At 37.2% G+C, this 13768-nt stretch overlaps 1 protein-coding gene across 1 annotated transcript in view; it reads left to right on the forward strand.

Moving 5' to 3' along the window:
- The window catches only part of LOC122200076 (beta-galactosidase-1-like protein 3), a 58746-nt gene that overhangs the window by 30004 nt on the left and 14974 nt on the right, over positions 1-13768 (forward strand). Inside the window, 7 exon segments of the mRNA XM_042905492.1 lie at positions 8335-8419; positions 9979-10116; positions 10725-10805; positions 11476-11582; positions 12438-12578; positions 12905-12976; positions 13609-13687. Of these exon segments, the coding sequence (XP_042761426.1) occupies positions 8335-8419; positions 9979-10116; positions 10725-10805; positions 11476-11582; positions 12438-12578; positions 12905-12976; positions 13609-13687 (703 nt within the window).

Below are 13768 nucleotides of genomic sequence, written 5' to 3' on the forward strand. Positions count from 1 at the left end.
CCCATGTTCCTTTTTTGCTTAGCAATTCCTTCCTCTTAGCCACTTTGACTGGTGTGAGGTGGTATCTGAGTGTGGTTTTGGTTTGTCTTTCCCTGATGAGGAGTGACATTGAGCATCTTTTCATGTGCCTGTTGGCCATCTGGATGTCTTCTTTAGAGAAGCGTCTATTCATGTTTTCTTCCCATTTCTTCACTGGATTCTTTGTTTTTTGGGTGTTGGGTTTGGTAAGTTCTTCATAGATTTTGGATACTAGCCCTTTGTCCGATAGGTCATTTGCAAATATCTTTTCCCATTCCATTGGTTGCCTTTAGTTTTGTTGATTGTTTCCTTTGCAGTGAGTAAGCTTTTTATCTTCATGAGGTCCCAATAGTTCATTTTTGCTTTTAATTCCCTTGCCTTTGGGGATGTGTCAAGTAAGAAGTTGCTGCGGCTGAGGTCAGAGAGGTTTTTTCCTGCTTTCTCATCTAGGGTTTTGATGGTTTCCTGTCTCACATTCAGGTCCTTTATCCATTTTGAGTATATTTCTGTGAATGGTGTAAGAAAGTGGTCTAGTTTCATTCAGAGACTATAGATGCTGGCAAGGATGTGGAGAAACGGGAACCCTCTTGCACTGTCGGTGGGAATGCAAACTGGTGCAGCCTCTCTGGAAAAGTGTGGAGTCCTCAAAAAATTAAAAATAGATCTACCCTATGACCCACCAAAAGCACTGATAGGAATTTTCCCAAGGGATACAGGAGTGCTGATGCATAGGGGCACTTGTACCCCAATGTTTATAGCAGCACTTTCAACAATAGCCAAATTATGGAAAGAGCCCAAATGTCCATCAACTGATGAATGGATAAAGAAATTGTGGTTTATATACACAATGGAATTCTACTTGGCAATGAGAAAGAATGAAATATGGCTTTTTGTAACAATGTGGATGGAACTGGAGAGTGTTATGCTAAGTGAAATAAGTCATACAGAGAAAGACAGATAGCATACGTTTTCACTCCTATGTGGATCCTGAGAAACTTAAGAGAAGACCATGGGGGAGGAGAAGAAAAAAAAAAAGGTTAGAGAGGGAGGGAGCCAAAACATAAGAGACTCTTAAAAACAGAATAAACTGAGGGTTGATGGGGGGTGGGAGGGAGGGGAGTGTGGGTGAGGGGTATTGAGGAGGGTATCTGTTGGGATGAGCACTGGGTGTTGTATGGAAACCAATTTGACAATAAATTTCATATTAAAAAAATTCCTTCCTCAATTTATCTCTGTCTTCTTATATTTCACTATAAGGAACAGGGAGAAACCAGGCCATGCCCATCAACATTTTCTTAGGAATCTCCTCATCTAAATATTGAGGTTCATCAATTGCAAGTTCTACTTTCCACAAAATATTAGAACTCTATTTATCCAAGTTATTTGCCATTTTATAAGAAGGATCAACTTTCCTTTCCATTTTCTAATAACATTTACTCATTTCCACCTGAGATCTCATCAGAAGCATCATTAACATTCATATTTCTAACAACAACCTGTTTATGATGACATTTTTATTCTCTATGATGATACAAGCTCTCTCTCCAGCTCTCCTCATATTTTTCTGAGCTCTCACCAAAATTGCCTTTAAGTCCATATTTCTATTTACATTCCCTTCAAGGAAATCTAGGCTTTTTTTTTTTTTAAAGCATGTACTTCAAGGTTCATCCAGCCTCTACCCATTACCCAGTTCCAAAGCCACTTCCATATCTTTAGGTATTTGTTAACTAATAACAAGTCACTGCAGTACCCCATTTCTTAGTACCAAAATCTGTACTAGTTTCCTTGGCCTGCAATAATAGAACACGACAGACTAGGTGCTTAAACAATGGACATGTATCTTTTCAAAATTCTAGACGCTTAGATGTCAAAGATCAAGGTGCCCACAGAGTTGTTTCTATCTGAGATTCTCTCCTTGGCCTGTAGATGGTCATCTTCTCCTCCTTGTGTCTTCACATGGTCTTTCCTCTATTCTTGTATGTATTTAAATTTCCATTTTTTTATAGACACTACTCATTTTGGATTATGGCTTACCCTACTGACCTCTTTTTCACTTAATTACTTCTTTAAAAATCCTGTCTCCAAATATAGTCACATTCTGAGGTCCTGGAAGTTAGGACCTCAATATATGAATTGGGGGAGGGCAATTCACCTGTAACAGAAAGTTACTGAGGATTCTCCCCAATTTTCCCTCAGAACATGTGGTGGAATTTGTGTAGGTAAAACCTTCATAAAGGCCTAAGACCCACCAGGGTGCCTGGGTGGCTCAGTTGGTTAAGTGTCCGACTTCTGCTCAGGTCATGATCTCATGGTTTGTGAGTTGGAGCCCCACATTAGTCTCTGTGTTGACAGTTCAGAGCCAGGGGCTTGCTTCAGATTCTGTTTCTCCCTCTCTCTCTCTCTCTGCCCCTCCCCTACCTGTGCTCTCTCTCTCAAATATAAATAAAGATTACCAAAAAAAGGTGTAAGATCCACCCCACACAGGCCCCCAGGGATGCTAGCTCAATATGTTTCCCTATGTTCTTTTGAACATCTTTAAAAAGGCAATGAGAAATGACTGAAGATAAGAGAATAACCATACTCAGGATAAAACTATCATTGTATCAGTTTAGGATTTACCCATTTAGGGGTGCTCATAGATTTTTCTCCCCCTCTTTTTTTTCTAAGTGTTCATTATTATTTTTTGGTTGTTTTTTTCCTTTATGATTTCTTTTTTTTACTGAGGTATAATTGACATATAATATTATATTAGTTTCATGTATATAACATAATGATTTGATATTTTTCTATATTGTGAAAAAAATCACTATAATAAGTCTAGTTAACATGCGATACCACACTTAGTAACAATTTTTTTTCTTGTGATGAGAACTTTTAAGATCTACTGTCAGCAATGTTCATATATGAATACAGTATTATCAATTATAGTCACCATGCTGTGTGTTACATCCCCATGACTTATTTGTTTTGTAACTAGAAATTTATACTTTTTGACCCCCTTTACCTATTTCACCCAACCCCCAACTACATACCCCCCCCCCCACAATCTGGCAACCAGCAGTATGTTCTCTGTATCTCTGAGCTTTGTTTTTTGTTGTTGGTTTTTAACTTTTTAAAAAAATATTCTACATATAAGTGAGATCATGTGGTGTCTTTCTCTATTTGACTTACTTCACTTTGTGCAATGCGCTCAGGTCCATCCATATTGTCACAAATGGCAAGATTTCATTTTTCTTTATGGCTGAAATATTTAAATTCTCTTATATATAGCACATCTTCTTTATCCATTCATCCATCAATGGACCCCTAGGTTGTTTTCATACATTGGCTATTGCATAATGCTGCAATAAACATGGGGGTGTGTATATCTTTTTGAGTTAGTGTTTTAATTTTTGTATGATAAATACCCAGATGTGGAATTGCTAGATCATATGGTATTTCTATTATTGATGTTTTGAGGAACCTCTGCATTGTTTTCTATAGTGGTTCCACAGATATTACATTCCCATCAACACTGTGTTCCCTTGTCTCTACATAATCACCAACACTTATTTCTTGTTTTTCTGACCGGTGCGAGATGATATCTCATTGTGGTTCTGATTCACATTTCCCTGGATGATTAGTGATGTTGAGCATATTTCCATGTATTTGTTCCCTATCTATATTTCTTCTCTGGAAAAATGTCTATTCAGAACTTCTGCCCAGTTTTTAATCAGCTATTTGGGTTTTTTGTTTTTTGTTTTTTGTTTTTTGTTTTTTTTTTTTTGCTATTGAGTTGTATGAGTGCTTTAGGTATTTTGGATATTAAGTGGTTATCAGATAGATGATTTGCAAGTATTTTATCCCATTAAGTAGGTTGCCTTTTCATTTTGTTAATGGTTTCCTTTGCTGAACAGAAGCTGTTTAGTTTGATGTGATACCACTTGTTTATTTTTGTGTTTGTTGCCTTTGTTTTTGATGTCAGATGCAAAAATCATTGCCAAGACCAATGTCAAGGAGCTTACTGCCTATGTTTTCTTTTAGGAATTCCATGGTTTTGGGTCTTACATTCAAGTATTTAATTTATTTTGAGTTAGCCTTTGTGTAAGTTATAAGATAGGGGTCCAGTTTCATTCTTCTACATGTGGGTGTCCTGTTTTCCTAACACCATTTACCAAAGGGAATATTCTTTCCCCGTTTTGTATTCTTGGCTCCTTTGTTATAAATTAATTGACCATATATGCATGGATTTATTTTTGGGCTCTCAATTCTATTCTACATTGTTTGATTTGTGGTTGTTAAACCTTCTTGCATTGTAGGGATAAATCCCAGTTGATCATGGTGAGTGATTCTTTTAATGTATTGTTGAACTCAGTTTGCTAATATTTTGTTGAAGATTTTTGGATATACATTCTTCAAGTATATTGGCTTACTATTTTCTATTCTTGAAGTATGCTTGGTTTTGATATCAGGGTAATGTTGGCCTTGGAAAATGTTTTTAAAAATATTCCCTCCTTATATTTTTTGGAAGAGTTTGAAAAGGATTTGCATTAGTTATTCTTTAAATGTTTGGAAGTATTCACCAGTTAATCCATCTGGTTCTGGACTTTTGTTTATTGGGATGTATTAGATTCTCTATATCTTCATCATTCAGCCTTGGCAGGTTGTATGTTTCTAGACACTTATGTATTTCATCTTGGTTGTCCAATTTTTTAGCATATAATTGTTCATTGCAGTCTCTTGTTTTCCTTGTATATTTGTGCTATCAATTGTATGTCCTCTTTCATTTCTGATTTTATTTATATGAGTCCTCTATCTTCTTGGTAAGTTTACCCAAAGGTTTTTCTATTTTGTCAATCTTGAAAAAGAAAACAGCTCTTAGTTTCATTGATCTTTTTATTGTGTTTTTAGTCTCTCATTTATTTCTACTCTGATCTTTAATATTTTCTTTCTTCTTTTTAAAAACATTTAAAATGTTTTTATCTTATTTTTGAGAGAGACAGAGAGAGAGAGAGAGAGAGAAGAGAATCAAATCTGAAGCAGGCTTCAGGCTCTGAGCTGTCAGTGCAGAGCCTGATGAGAGGCTCAAACTCACAAACTGTGAGATCGTGATCTGAGCTAAAGTCGGGCGCTTAACCAACTGAGCCACCCAGGGGCCCCAATATTGCCTTTCTTCTATTAACTTTGGGTTAATTTGTTCTTTTTTTAGTTCCTTGAGATATAATGTTAGGTTGTTGATTTGAGATCTTTATTGGTTTTTTGAGCATCTTTTCATGTGTCTGTTAGCCATCTGGATGTCTTTGGAAAAGTCTGTATTCATGTCTTCTACCCATTTCTTCACTGGATTATTTGTTTTTTTGGGTGTTGAGTTTGGTAAGTTCTTTATAGATTTTGGATACTAACCCTTTATTCGATATGTTATGTGCAAATATCTTCTCCCATTTTGTTGGTTGCCTTTTAGTTTTGTTGATTGTTTCCTTCACTGTGCAGAAGCTTTTTAGTTTGATGAAGTCCAAATAGTTCATTTTTGCTTTTATTTCCTTTGTCTTCTGAGACATATCAAGTAAGAAGTTGCTGTGACCAAGGTCAAAGAAGTTGCTGCTTGTCTTCTGTAGGATTTTGATATTTTCCTGTCTCACGTTCAGGCCTTTAATTCATTTTGAAATATTTTGTGTATGGTATAAGAAAGTGGCCCAGATTCATTCTGCATTTCGCTGTCCTTTTTTCCTAGAACCATTTGCTGAAAATACTGTATTGCATTGTATACTCCTTCCTGCTTTGTAAAATATTAGTTGACCATATATTTGCGGTTCCATTTCTGGGTTCTCTATTCTATTCCATTGATCTATGTGTCTCTTTTTGTGCCAGTACCATACTGTCTTAATGATTACAGCTTTGTAATACAGTTTAAAGTCTGGAATTGTGATGCCTCCAGCTTTGGTTTTCTTTTTCTTTTTCTTTTATTTTACAAATTTTTAAACTTTTATTTATTAACGTTATTACATTATGGTGTTTATTTAACTACCCAGGTGTCTCTGGTTTTCTTTTTCAACATTACTTTGGCTATTCAGGGGTCTTTTATGGTTCCATACAAATTTTAGGATTGTTTGTTCTAGGTCTGTGAAGAATGCTGGTGTTATTTTGATATGGATTGCATTGAATGTGTAGATTGTTTTGGGTAGTATCAACATCTTAGCAATATTTTTTCTTCTAATCCATGAGCATGGAATGTTTGCCCATTTCTTTGAGCCTTCTTCAATTTCTTCCATAAATTTCTATAGTTTTCAGCATACAGATCTTTTACCTTTTTGGTTAGGTTTATTCCTAGTATTTTATGGGTTTTGGTGCAATTGTAAATGGGATTGATTCCTTGATATCTCTTGCTGCTGCTTCATTAGTGGTGTATAGAAATGCAGACAATTTCTGTGCATTGGTTTTATATCTTGCAACTTTGCTGAATTCATGTGTCATCTCTAGCAATTTTTTGGTGAAATCTTTCAGGTATTCCATATAGAGTATCATATCATCTCCGAAGAGTTTTACTTCTTCCTTGCTGATTTGGATGCCTTTTTTCTTTTTGTTGTCTGATTGCTGAGGCTAGGACTTCTAATACTATGTCGAACAACAGTGGTGAAAGTAGACATCCCTGTTGTGTTTCTGACCTTAGGGGGAAAGCTCTCAGTTTTTCCCCATTGAGTATGATATTAGCTGTGGGCCTCTCATATATGGCTTTTATGATGTTAAGCTATGTTCCTTCTATCCCTACTTTCTTGAGGGTTTTTATCAAGAAAGGATGCTGTATTTTGTCAAATGCTTTTTCTGCATCTATTTAAAGGCACCAGGTTAATATTTTAGCTTCTTATGTTTTCTTATTCTGTCTTCCTTGAGCACTTTTAGTTGTGTTTAATACCTGAGTTTATAGAGGTAACTGTTTCATTGAGATTCTTAACTTCACAGCAATATTTTTGGGCCACAATTTTGACTGTCCCATGGCAAGTGTTTGATGTTTATCCTTTGTAATTTCTTTCCTTTTTTTCTCCCTGTTTTTATGGTAATTAAAAAAACATATTCTGTTCTTATTCCTTTTTTATTATTACTCTTTAGTTAAGATCAGTTTTTATTGGTTAAAAAACTTAAGTGATGTTCTATGAGATAGAGTACATGACTGTATCTCAGGCTAACAATCTTAATGACACATTGTTTTATGTAGGGATGAATTCTTTTCTTTACCTACCTCCTTTTTCCCATTTTTGGCTGACCAAGGGAAGCAGTTGAAATCTGCTCTCAGATGCCTCACAAGCAGACTTCTTTCCACTAATAGTTTTTATCTGTGATTCTGCGATAATTGCTTTCTTTCAAGCTTCTGATACATTTTGTTATGCAAAGTGTACTCCTTTTGCCAGCTCATATGCCCCATTTTGTAATTAAAAATAAAAAAACTTTTGATATTTCACTATAGGATATGCTTTATATTTGGGAGAAATTTGTGCTGGCACCCTTTCCTAAAATCATCAACAAAAAGCATCTTCTTTCTTCATTTGTTTAATACGTGATAGAACTTCAGTACTTTGGCACTTGTTCTTTTTAATTTATATTTTGAAGTTTCAGATGTCTGCTAGGTTCATGGAAGATGTTGTTTGTGTTTCCATTTCTCATTCTTTATTTTGGTTTTGAGGATATCCAAGAGGAGAATATCAAATGAACCAATAGCACAGTACCACTTTAATACCAGAAATCAGTCTTCCCTCTTTAATACAAATGGCATTTGTGTAGTAAAAGTTTCCAATGAAAAAGTAATTAAACTACCAAAAAGGAAGAAAATGGAAGCCAGGTAATATGGATTTAATTCAGGAAACAGAATATAATATAAAAATTCTTATTAATATTCATAAATATACGGATAATATTATTTATACATGAGACAAGAGTAAGATATTAAGAAAAAGGGATACTCAGAGAACCAAAAGAAACCTTTGAAATAATTTTATCATTTATTGTGTTGACCATTTGAGGGGCATTTTCAATCTAGAGATACATATCCTTCAGTTAGAGGAAGTTTTCATGTTAGTTATTTGTAATTTCCTTTCCTCTGTGTTCTTTGTCCTCTTTTCATAACTTTTATCACTAAGGTGTTGGGCATCCTAAATTGATCTTATAAGATATTTAAGTTGTCTCGTATTTTATATCCTGTTACTTTTACTATTTATAGGAAATTTCCTCAATTTTACCTCCAACTCATTTTTAACTTTTTATTTAAAGTTTTTATCTTGTATTCAATTTTTCTGATATTCTTTTTACATCTTCTCAGACTTGGTATTTGCTTTTGTTTGTTTTTAGAGGAATAAACCCATTATGGTCATGGAATTCTGGGTTGGCTGGTTTGACACATGGGGAGGTAAACATATGATTAAAAATGCTGAAGGTAAGTGTTTTGCAGTGTTTGACCCCAAGTAGAGGTGGCCCTGAGTCATGGATCATTCACACATTTCTTTGCTAATTAATTAGCTCATTCAACCACAAATATTATTCAATACCTATTAGGTACAGGGATTTGGGTAGGCTTGAGGGTGCATTGATGAACAAAAATGACCTGGTTCCTACCCTCAGGGTAGAGATGAAAGATAATTAAGAGTTTAGTATAATTGACAGTTAAGAAATGATCAAGAGTTCCATATATTAAAAGTGCTTTGAAGCAAACAAACAGGTGCAGTGATAGAAAAGACAGGGACAGGCCTGCAGAGGTAAGGCGAGGTGGTCATGGAAAGGGTCTTGGAAAGATAACATCTCTGAAGAAGGGGATGCATTTGCTAAAAGTCTTAATCATCTCTGGTAAATGCACAGGCCATTGCCATGGTGTTGTCAACTACCTGGTAGTAATTATCAGAAGATAATATGTGATGATAGTTGAAAGCATGGATCCTGGAACCAAAGAGATAAGGATTTCAATCTCAACTCTGCTAGTCTGCATAACTAGCTGCGTGACCCAAGGCAGCTTTCCTTGTCTGCTAAGTCTCAGTGCCCTCACCTGAAACAGGAATTATCAAGTAACCTACCTCATAGGCTTGTTGTGAGGATTTAATTAGATAAACCACTCAGAACAGTGCCTGGCAGATGTTGTTGACTTAATAAAAGTATTTTGCTACTAAAGATATTTTGCTGTTGATATGAAGACAGCTCACTTGTACTAGAAGTAAAACAAACCAACAAAAAATACCAGGTAACTGAGGAAAGCCCACTTGGACCGAAACAAACCAAAACAAAACAAAAAAACCCACCACCACCACCAAAGTTTTCTGATCACTTTCATGTCAGGCACTATGCCATGTTTCTTATGTATATTCTGTCATCAATACTATGAGGTAGTAGGAATTAGGACCTTCATTTAGGAGATAAAGAAGGAGGCTCTGAGAGAAAAATAGGCTGTCCAATTCATGCAAATATTAAAAAGCACAGCCAGGATTGAATTCCACATGTTCCCCATTGTGGCCAGTAGAAAGATGATCATACCTTTTAAATCATGGTGACAAAATAAGAGTTTCTGTGGCTAAATATTGGGAATAACCACTTGTGGACTATTGCAGTGGTTTTAAATGAGTGTCTCAAGAGATAGTAATCCTGGAATGGAGTAATGAGGTTATATTAATTTATTTGTACAATTTCAAAAAATTTAATGAACATTAGATACTTAAGTGACATAAAGGTTCTTGGGCCATTATTAAATATATATAACATACAGCCAAATTATGTCCATACTCTGAGAAAAATAATTTTTTAAAAGTCTTTTGGTATTGATAAGACTTGGTTTCCTGGAATAGTTGTGGTAAATTCCACCTATTTTCTGGTTAGAATCTTAGTGGAGGTTGGAGAGCAAAATAATTAAGTTGATTATGTGGGGGAGGGGTTTGAGAATGATAAGATTTTATCAGAGACTTCTGTCTTAATTTTTAATTTTCTCTGTGTTCTTATCTTCCTCCTTTACAGATGTTGAGGATACTGTGTCCAAATTTATCACATCTGAAATCTCCTTCAATGTATATATGTTCCATGGTGGAACCAACTTTGGTTTCATGAATGGGGCCACATATTTTGGGAAACACAGAGGTGTTGTCACTAGTTATGGCAAGTGCTCACTGGTATGGTCACCTCTTGGCATAGTGGTACTGGAGCTCTACAGAGGAGGTTCCAAAAGCATGCCCTGAGCATCAATGAATTCTTGACCTATAATTTATGCTGAGGATTCAGGATTTTCCTGTCTAATTTCCTTTCTTTTGTGATGTTCATAATGCCCCCAACAGGCTGTAATTGAATAGATGCGGTGCCTCAGACCTAGAGCCCTGCTTCACTCATCATATATACTGATCCCTTGACTTGAACCTTCTAAGACACACAGAATACAAATAGTGACTGCTGTGTGGGCACTGATAGACACACCAAGGCAATCCAGATTGAGGGAAGAAGGGAGTGTCCATTAGAAAGTAAAACAGAAAGATGAGTCCAGTGTCTTGGTAGCCTCAGATCCTCAGGAAGTGTTGTGTGGAATGCTTCCAAAGTGGCATTACTTGCACCCTCCCACCCCGCCCCAGCCTGGGATGGACTGGTCCAGGGGGTGGGGAACATGTATCTTCTGTCTCCCTCTGGTAGTCCTGACCTGTCTCATGACAGAAGTGCTGAAACAGGGTCTATTATGGAGGGTTTCCTGCCAATGAAAATATCCTGGTGTCTTGCAGACTATGATGCTGTGCTGACAGAGGCTGGGGATTACACAGAAAAATATTTCAAGCTTCGAAAACTCTTTGGATCTGTTGTAGGTACTCAGCAACATTTTTAACTTGAGGGAGGTTCTCCTGATGAAGTGGAAGGGTAAGGCAAGGGAAGGTTCCCTCATGGGTAGAAACTTGGAGACTTAAGACCTATGGCAAACTTAAGTTCAAATCCCAGTTTTCCCACTTAAAAGATAAGTGGCTTTGCATGAGTATTTTAAGCCCATAAACCTGTTTCCTCATTGAAACATAAAGACAATGATATTTGACTCCTATAGTGACTGTGAAAATTAAGTTACTATTTGTAGAGCTCTTAATATGATGACATAGTACCCTCACATAAAATAGCAAAAGCTATCTTACTTCATTTTACTTGTTTAAATAAAGTCAATCATCTACTATGTTCTAGAAAGTAAGTGAGCACTGGCATTGCCAGAAGGCATAAGGTACAGTTCTTGTTCCCTGAGAGCCTTTAGTCTATATGACCAACATTACCCTGTAGAGGTGTGTGTCTATCAGCTATCTGTGCATACAAAATAGTTCCAACTGTTATTTACAGTTTCTCATCACTCTTGGAGAAGTATCACATATGCTAGGATAGGACCCATTTCTATTGTTGGCTCTGGGGTACAAGAGTTCTTGGGTAGGGCTGAGGAAGTTTGGAGAAGGCAGTAGTTATTTCAGGCACTTCTTGCCCCATGGCTCATTTTCATTTCAGCAGTGCATCTGCCCCCTTTACCCAAGCTCTCTCCCAAGGCTGAGTATCCCGCTGTGAAACCATCCCTTTATTTGCCACTGTGGGATGTTCTACAGTACTTAAATAAGGTGAGTACTGCCTGGCACTGGAATGGAGGGGTGACCATTGGGGGCATGGGGACAAGGCCTTAGGCCACAGAGTAGAGAATCCTTTAAGAACTTTTTATTGGGAAGGGTGAAAATAAATCCTTTGGATGCCCATATTTAGAATTATGGGGTAAGAACCACAAACTTTCTGGGTAGACTGTGAAGAGGCTTCAACCTGAAGAATGAATGAGGGTGGGGGAGAGGCAAGATATTGGAGGATCCTCTTTGCCAGCTCAGATGAACCCATCTGATAGATGCTCTTGTGTGGGACTACATGATCCCTATGGGAAAGACTAAGAGCCAGGAACCCATGACACCGAGTTTGACTCTACAATCAAATAGGCCAAATCACTGAACTTTTATGGGTTCATACTCTCCCTTTAAAATTATATTACTTGGACTATTTTGAAGAAAAGGTTAAAATTATTTGAAAAATTTTAACTCTTGAATTCATATTAGTTTCACCTCTGCTATCACTATTTTAGATAAAAAGTCATGATCGGCACATTGTAGATGCTAACTAAATGTTTGCTTTAGTGCATAATTCTTTACTTAACTTAGTTTATGTTGAAATACAACTTATTCACCCGATTAATTGCATGATTGCAGTAATTTTTCCCTCTACCATGCTCCCACCATCCCTTGAGTTTTTCAGACAGTGAAGACGTGGAGATGATGCAAAAGAGCATTATCACATTGCATTGGTTTTAGTATTTCTCATCCAAATATCTGTTGGGGACAATTAAGAGGTACAACAAAAAATGACAAGAACCTGTGGAAGAAGGATCCCAACTTCTCATCATCCTGGTTCCTGTTTCTGCAATGTTTCTCTCACAGCCTGTTATATCTCATACACCAGTCAACATGGAGAGCCTCCCTATAAACAATGGGAATGGCCAGTCCTATGGATTAGTGCTTTATGAGACTTTTATCTGCTGTGGAGGTTCTCTCCATGCTAATGTTCAAGATACAGCACAGGTAGGGGTCAGCAGGCTGTCTATGGAGGTAAGCAGAACATTTAGCCTGACTTATTGGGAAGGATTGTCAATGGTCACTTTACTGTTAGATAATATTTTCAAGCACCTACTATCTGTGAGGCATTGGGAATATAAAGTCAAACCAAAGAAACTTGCTTTCTGCTTTATCACAAATTAAGTGTATGAAAGCCTCCTGGTCAGCTTCTATCCATCTGTGATCACCAAGGCCAGCCCCTTACTTCATAATGATCTGTTCCCTAAACCAGAGCCTCTCTTTTCCTTTCTTCAGGTACACCTACCAGTCTGATGCTGACTCTTCTTTTGCAGGTGTTTTTGAATGAGAAAAATATAGGACTTCTGGGTGATGGTATTAAGAAGTTGAACATTCCTAAAATCAGGGTATGTGATTCAAGAGTCTGGGTGCTTCCTTAGACCTCTGACTCAAATGTAGTCATAGCCTGGTCCTGAGATAGACTACCTCCTTCTTATGCCACTGCCCTTTGGTATTGTTCCTCATTTGGGTTTCCAGCAGCAAGTATTTAGGGCTATAAGCATAAATGCATCTCCTAGGTCCAAGTTTAGCAGAGCTGCAGCATACACGCTTCAGTGTGAATGGAACTTCCCCATTAGGCCCCGAGTCAATCATCTGCCCCTGGTTAGGTCTCTGATCAAAGGCACACAGTTGAGTCAAGGCAAATTCTTTCCCAAGGCAAGTCAGCAGGGAAAACGGAAGATTGAGTTTGGAACAGGAACACAAAGAGTCCTCATGAGAGAGGAGGATTGTTGGGCTCTAGAGCAGAGCCCATTTTCTCCCATTTACTTGTACTTCCATCTGGGACTCAGAGAATAGAATGGGTTCTAGAGTAAAAACTCTACGTAGCCATGTAGTCTCTGTGAACTGGTCTATCCCAAGCAGGAATGTCAACAACTACTTCTCCTCCTCCTTCTCCTCTTCCTCTTTCTCCTCCTCCTTTTCCCTCCGCCTCCTCACCCTCTCCTTTCTCTCTCCCTGTCCCTCTGCTTCTTCTTAGGAATGTCAACTTCTAAGAATCCTGGTGGAGAATCAAGGACGAGTCAATTTTTCATGGAAAATTCAAGATCAGCGGAAAGGTGGGAAACAGCTGTAATCTCTCTTTATGGTTAATTGGATCCTATACTGAAGCAGTATTGCACTTGGGAGGAAAAAATGAA

This window comes from Panthera leo, chromosome D1 (genome assembly GCF_018350215.1).
Source record: "Panthera leo isolate Ple1 chromosome D1, P.leo_Ple1_pat1.1, whole genome shotgun sequence".
Lineage (NCBI taxonomy): Eukaryota > Metazoa > Chordata > Mammalia > Carnivora > Felidae > Panthera > Panthera leo.